This window comes from Borostomias antarcticus (assembly GCF_949987555.1).
Source record: "Borostomias antarcticus genome assembly, chromosome: 14".
Taxonomy (NCBI): domain Eukaryota; kingdom Metazoa; phylum Chordata; class Actinopteri; order Stomiiformes; family Stomiidae; genus Borostomias; species Borostomias antarcticus.
In genome coordinates, this window is record NC_140247.1 from 23,774,246 (window position 1) to 23,780,302 (window position 6,057).

Consider the following 6,057-nt stretch of genomic DNA (forward strand, 5'->3'; position numbering starts at 1 on the left):
GGCCACAGTGTTCATGAGTGTTTCATATCCGGTGCCCTGTATTCTGCAGGCGCTCATCCAACACTTGAGGATATCGCTAATTCTGGAAGTGGAGCAGCCCAGCGTTCTGCTAGACTGCATATATATATATATATAAATATAAAATGTTAGAAAATGATGTAGGAGAATATATATATATATATATTTTTTTTTTTTTCCTACATAACTTTCTAACATATTATATTTATTATTATTAGGCTATTATTGTTATATTATATATCTTCCCTTAACTCAGCATTTCTCACACTTGCATAACATTTAAATGCTGCAGTGGCCATCACATCATAAATAACCATACGGTTGATATCCATGTTCATGTTCATGCTTTTTGTTTTAAATGTCTATAATGTCTTGCATTTTGTTTTAATGCTCTTAATGTCTCATGTAAAGCACCTTGAATTGCCCTATGGCTGAAATGTGCTATTTAAATAAACTTGCCTTGCCTTGCATGGTGGTCAGCTGCTGTCTGGGCAAGGGTCAGCACGGGCTGAGAGAGTGAGTGAGTGATCGATTGAGCGTGGAGCTAGGGCTCAGAAGTTAGAGGGTGTGCGTGGTAAGGTCTTTGTGCCTGTGTGCATGTGTGTGTAGGCACGTATGTAACTGACTGACTAATGCTGACGGCATTGTTACTGTTTATGTCCTATTTCTATGTATGTGAACATAAATTATGCATGCGTGAGAGAAAGAGAGATTTGTACTTTGAAGATGATAGGCAAATGTTTCACCTATACATTTAATTTCAAAACAAATGTTTATTTCAAGTGTGCATCCTCTGAGTCGTTACGTGATCGCTTACTGAGTCATCAGCAAAAGCATGTGTGTTCACAATGTCTTAGATAGGTGTCAGAAAGCGTCTATGAGATAACTAGTATGTGTGAAGCAGATTTGAACTGATGAGGGCAAGCCTCAGCCTAATGCATAACTGCTCATCACGGAGAGGAGCGTGGCTTTGTTTGTTCATGTAAGCATATTTAGCGAAGTCAAATCTCGACCCCTCCCAGTCCGCGGCCCTATAAAACCCAGCGGTGCGCGCTGCTTCAGTGGGGTTTGTTCAAACTTCCACCCGAGGGGACTACCGTCAGCCCGGGCAAGACCGCCTTCATCACCGGCCTAGCAAACCACCCCGAGAACAACCATGCCTCCCTTCGAGAAATCTATGGAACTGATGCCTTTCAAGCAAAGGAAATGCCTTGGTGAGTAGATATTGTTAATTACCCTTAGCGTAGGCTAAACTTTTGCATTCGTGCCAAGGGCTGTGTAAAGTGATGATTATTGCTATGCATTTTCCAGCAACAAGACAACATGAAGTATGCACTATTCGATCCAAGTTCCCAAACAAGTTGCCCGTGAGTTGCTTTCCCTATTTTACACACTTTGTAGCTTACAAGGCCAGTTTCCTTCCTCCTTTTAAAAATGCGTAAGGTTTACTAGTTATCTTTGTTTTTCCTGTGAATGCGCAGGTAATCGTGGAGCGATACATTCGTGAAAAGACTCTTCCCCTGTTAGACAAAACCAAGTTCTTGGTTCCCTTTGAGCTGACCCTGGGTCAGTTCCTCTGCCTCCTCAGGTGAGCACCTCTACAAGGGAGTGAAAATGCAAAGTGTAAAAAACAGATGAGTAAGTGTGGATGAAAGGGAGAGAGAGGACACAGTGCACATTTATTTGTGTGTGTTTCTGAGTCTGATAGACTGAGAGCTGCCTACTGCTGATTTACCGTATAGCCTGTGTGTAGACGGCCGTGCCTGTTCTCTCCAAACCGCTCTTCATCTCGTCCTCTCGTCCCCCCCCCCCCGCCCCCCCCAGGAGTAAGATCGACCTGGAGGCCACGGAGGCGCTGTACCTGCTGGTGTCTGAGAGGAGCATGTCCTGCATGTCGTCCAGCATGGGCGAGGTGTACTCCCAGTACCGAGACCCTGACGGCTTCCTCTACATCACCTACGCCTCGCAGGAGATGTTTGGGGGAGGGGCCCCAGGCGCCACGCCGCCCTGCTGAACACGTCCCCACACGCTAGACCTCCACGCCTCCGATCTTAAAACTACCTCACGCACCTCCAGCCGCCCGGCGACTTGTGAATTACTGCACCCACATCATCTGCCACCCAGCCTGCTGTGTGTTACTGGTCTCTGACCAACGCGCCCAGACAACCAAGACTGGACTAGGATGAGTTCTCTCCCTGTCTCCTATTGATTGGACTGATTCAATGAGGTTTAAAAGATAATGAGAAAAAGCAAGACTCTAAGCCAGATTGATTGAGTATAATATCAGTAGATCAGTCTAGAATAGATGGATTTCAGAGCAGTGGGACATTCAGTGGGTGCCGCTCAGTAATAGTGGCCCCACTGACATCAGCTCCAGATAGGCTATTGACACACTCCCAAGATGCACTGTGGACTTGCGTGTGTTTTGAGTGTCCGTGTGGTCTATTGAACCCGTCCAGTTTGGGGAAGGGGGGTCCTAAAGCCTGCATCTAGAATATCTCCCCAGAACTCTTCCCTTTAAAAGGAGTGTAGAGTCGAGGGGGTCGTCAATGTCTGCTGGTCAACAGACTAGAATCTTAGCACTTAAATTCCTTCTCTCCTCCTCCCCTCTCTCTCCTTCTCCCCAGTTTTTACTCCCCCAAATGTGAGAGACAGACGAGGCACTATGCAGTGAACACGTGGATGTCTGTACCCTGCTGTGCTCTGTTGTCAAATGTCGCAAAAAAAATCCCAAATAAATCTCTGTCCTTTTAATGTACTGGTTTTGGACGGTTTGATTGTTTCTGAATAAGTTATCAAAGAGCTTAAAACAATTTGCCACACACAACAAAGTCTCTTGAATTAGTTCTAGGGGTCATTGACATATAACCCAACCATACACAACAATCACATAGGATTTCATGGGGAGTGGCACTGTATCATTCTACACACTGGCAATTAAATGTCTTCACATCTTATATCCCATGACAGAGATCCTCATATGACCAGTGGACCTGGCTGAACTACACACACACACACTCCTAATTATTACTGGAAAACTCAGCTTAGACACACACACACACACACACCGAGTATTACGAGAATACTCATCCTAGACAAACACCACACACACACACACACACAAACACACACACACACTGCACAGCAAGCTGCAACAGCATTTCCCACCTCTGTCTCAGATGTGGCACCCCTTTACACATACCTGTGTTGCATAACCTTGCCCACTACCCTGCACCAGAGGGGTCAGTGTGTCAGCGGGACTACAGGGAGAGAGAGAGAGAGAGAGGGAGAGAGAGGGACACAGTGTGTGTGAGAGAGAGAGAGAGAGAGAGAGGGACAGAGAAACAGAGACAGAGAGAGATGAAGAGAGAGAGGGAGAGAGAGATGGGAGAGAGAAACAGAGAGGGAGAGAGAAACAGAGAGACAGAGAGAGAGTGAGTGGGAGAGAGAGGGAGAGAGGAAGAGAGAGAGAGAGATAGGAGACAATGTGTGGAGAGTAAATTAAGCCACCTCTCTTATCACTCCCATGGGGATTCTAGCACCCCCGGCCCAATGTGTTCTGGAATTGCAACACACTGGCTTTGATGAGGGTGGACAGAGCGCATCTAAACATCACCAGAGTCACAGAGCCACCCACTATATTAAATCAGGTGTGGGAAGACCACCGAGCTAAAGAGCACTTGTGGAATGGTATACTGACTCATTAGTGGCTGGTCAGCCATCTTAAGTAATGTGTCGTCTGTCCGCACACTGCAATTCTGACAAGAAGCCTGACTTAGACCCACTGTTCATGTTACCTATCATGATAGACTGGAGTGTAGATGTGTTGTCTGTGTGTAAAAGGAATATGCAGCGATCTCTTGCAGCCTCTGAGGTAAATGAACCCCCCGACCATGAACCCTAGCTCTGCATATCACTGCCGTATCTTTAATTAATCATAATACATTTACACGTTCAGTACTTGTCAACAATACAATAAATGAAAAATGGTGGTGGTGAAGTAAGTGGTGCAGGTTTATGAGCAGTCTCTACTGCCCTCTGCTGGTGGGAGAAGTCTCTACTGCCCTCTGCTGGTGTGAGCAGTCTCTGTGGCGACTCCTGATTGTCTCATGCTATGAACGGACACACGTCCTATAGTGTTGAGCAAACCAAGCACCCAACCTCCTCCCAACCAGACATAATCGTAGTTCTGCTTCACTTTTCTCCCCTAGGCTATCTCACAATGAAGGAAAGCAGTCTGTCAGTTCACTATGATAGCTTTAATCGGTATCAATAGCCTACTGAGTTGTCAATTTCAATAGTACGGCAGTGCTTTAGTTACCCACAGCCTGAACGTTATGAGTTGTTCACTCACTGAAGTTTTATGAGCAAACGAGTCAGAAGCGTAGGCTAGGCCTAATTACTTACTTACTTGGGCTATTTACTTACTTACTTAGGCTACTTACTTAATCCTCTTGGTTCCTTGGGGAACATAAGGCTGTGACTATCTGCTTCCATCTGGTCCTGTCCTGTGCAGCATGCTGTTCCTCGCCCCAGGTTAGGAGCCGCTTCCAGTTCTGAGGTCACAAAAGTTCTTCACCAGGTTGTTTCTGGCCTCCCTCGTTTCCTCTTTCCAGGTGGAGTCCATCTCAAGGCTACTTTGGGGATCCGGTTCCGGTCCGTTCTGAGGAGGTCCTAGTTCATTGGAGCCGGCGCTGTTTAATTTCCAGCACCACATTCCGGCAGTTTGTTTGTATTGTCAAAAGCAGTGAACATTTAAATGAAACAGAAAACCTGTCTGCGTTTGAAATGACATTCCACTGGGAGAAGCTGTCCTGTCCCAAGAACAATATAGAATACTAGCCTACTGTAGGCATGTAGGCTACAGTCAGCGCCAAAGTACAACTATGGACACACACTTGTAAACATGGTTGCACAGATAAACACACACACATGATAGGAGTGTCTTCTATATAAAACATAAATCCCATTCCTGTCCCTGGTCTATTTCCATCAGCCTGAATTGCCAAGAAAGAAAACTCAGAAGCACATCTCATCACGGGGATGGTATGAGCACTGTGTATGTGAAACAGTATACAATTAATCAATTTGATAGACTATTCAGTGAAATATAGTTGTCTTCTCATTACTTAGGGCTGTGCAGGCCAGGGATGATGTTAGGTTAAACTAGGACTCCAGTTGAGCCTGTTTAAGGCTTCAGGGGTTAGTTTCACTGCGCCTGGCTCTTCTGCACAGATAAATCCAGGCACTCTCTTCTCTCTGGTTCTGATCTCTCCCTCCCTCTTTCTCCAGTGCATTTCCAGTTCTGTAAAATTGCCTCCACATGGTCCCTGAGTGTTCCTGAACATCTCATCATCTGTTCCACAATCCCCCCATCATGTCTCCCGATTCACGAGGTCAGTAGCTATTGGAAAAAAGTGTCTTTATCAGTCAAAATAGATTTATTGTGCCCTGAGGTTTCTTGCTGCTGGGCTAGCAGTTACCTTCTCTCGTCTGCAGGGGGCAGTGTACAGTTATACATAGCAACACAGGAATGGCCATTTCAAAATAAAGGTTTCACAAACTAAATCAACTGACCACTGAGTAAATATATAAATCATTTTTTATTATTCTGCAGAAACTATAAAGGGGAAGCATTTGAAAGTCTTTCATAGGAAATAAACCGGAAATACAAAAATATAGATGCAACAATTCTATATTTTCTATTCTAGTTTTTTTTTTTGTTCTTCTAAGGATAAGCTACAATATTTCTTTGGATCAACATATAGAGCGTATATTACTTGAACAAATGCCTTTTAACAAGATACTCAATCCTTCTCCCCTCCCATCATGCAATAATCAACCCCAACTCAGGTCAGCTGTTCCAGTAAAGTTCTTTTCCTTCTTCAACTCCAGAAACAACAGCCCCCCCCCCCCCCCCCCATCACACCCCTCCTCCCCTGATCCCTGTCTCCAGTCTCTCTCTCCAGCCTTTGATCTGTCCCCTGTCCAGAAACAACCCCCAGCCCCCGACCCCCAAGGCACTTCTGGCTCATGGGA

At 45.4% G+C, this 6,057-nt stretch overlaps 1 protein-coding gene across 1 annotated transcript; it reads left to right on the forward strand.

The window, feature by feature from the left end:
* Positions 1–1,174: 1,174 nt before the first annotated feature.
* On the forward strand, positions 1,175–2,032 carry map1lc3cl (microtubule-associated protein 1 light chain 3 gamma, like; the record flags this gene model as incomplete). The annotated part of the gene is made up of 4 exons (XM_084448682.1): positions 1,175–1,232; positions 1,330–1,385; positions 1,500–1,606; positions 1,843–2,032. 4 exons carry the CDS (start codon positions 1,175–1,177, stop codon positions 2,030–2,032), a joined length of 411 nt encoding a protein of 136 aa, XP_084304808.1.
* Positions 2,033–6,057: the final 4,025 nt, after the last annotated feature.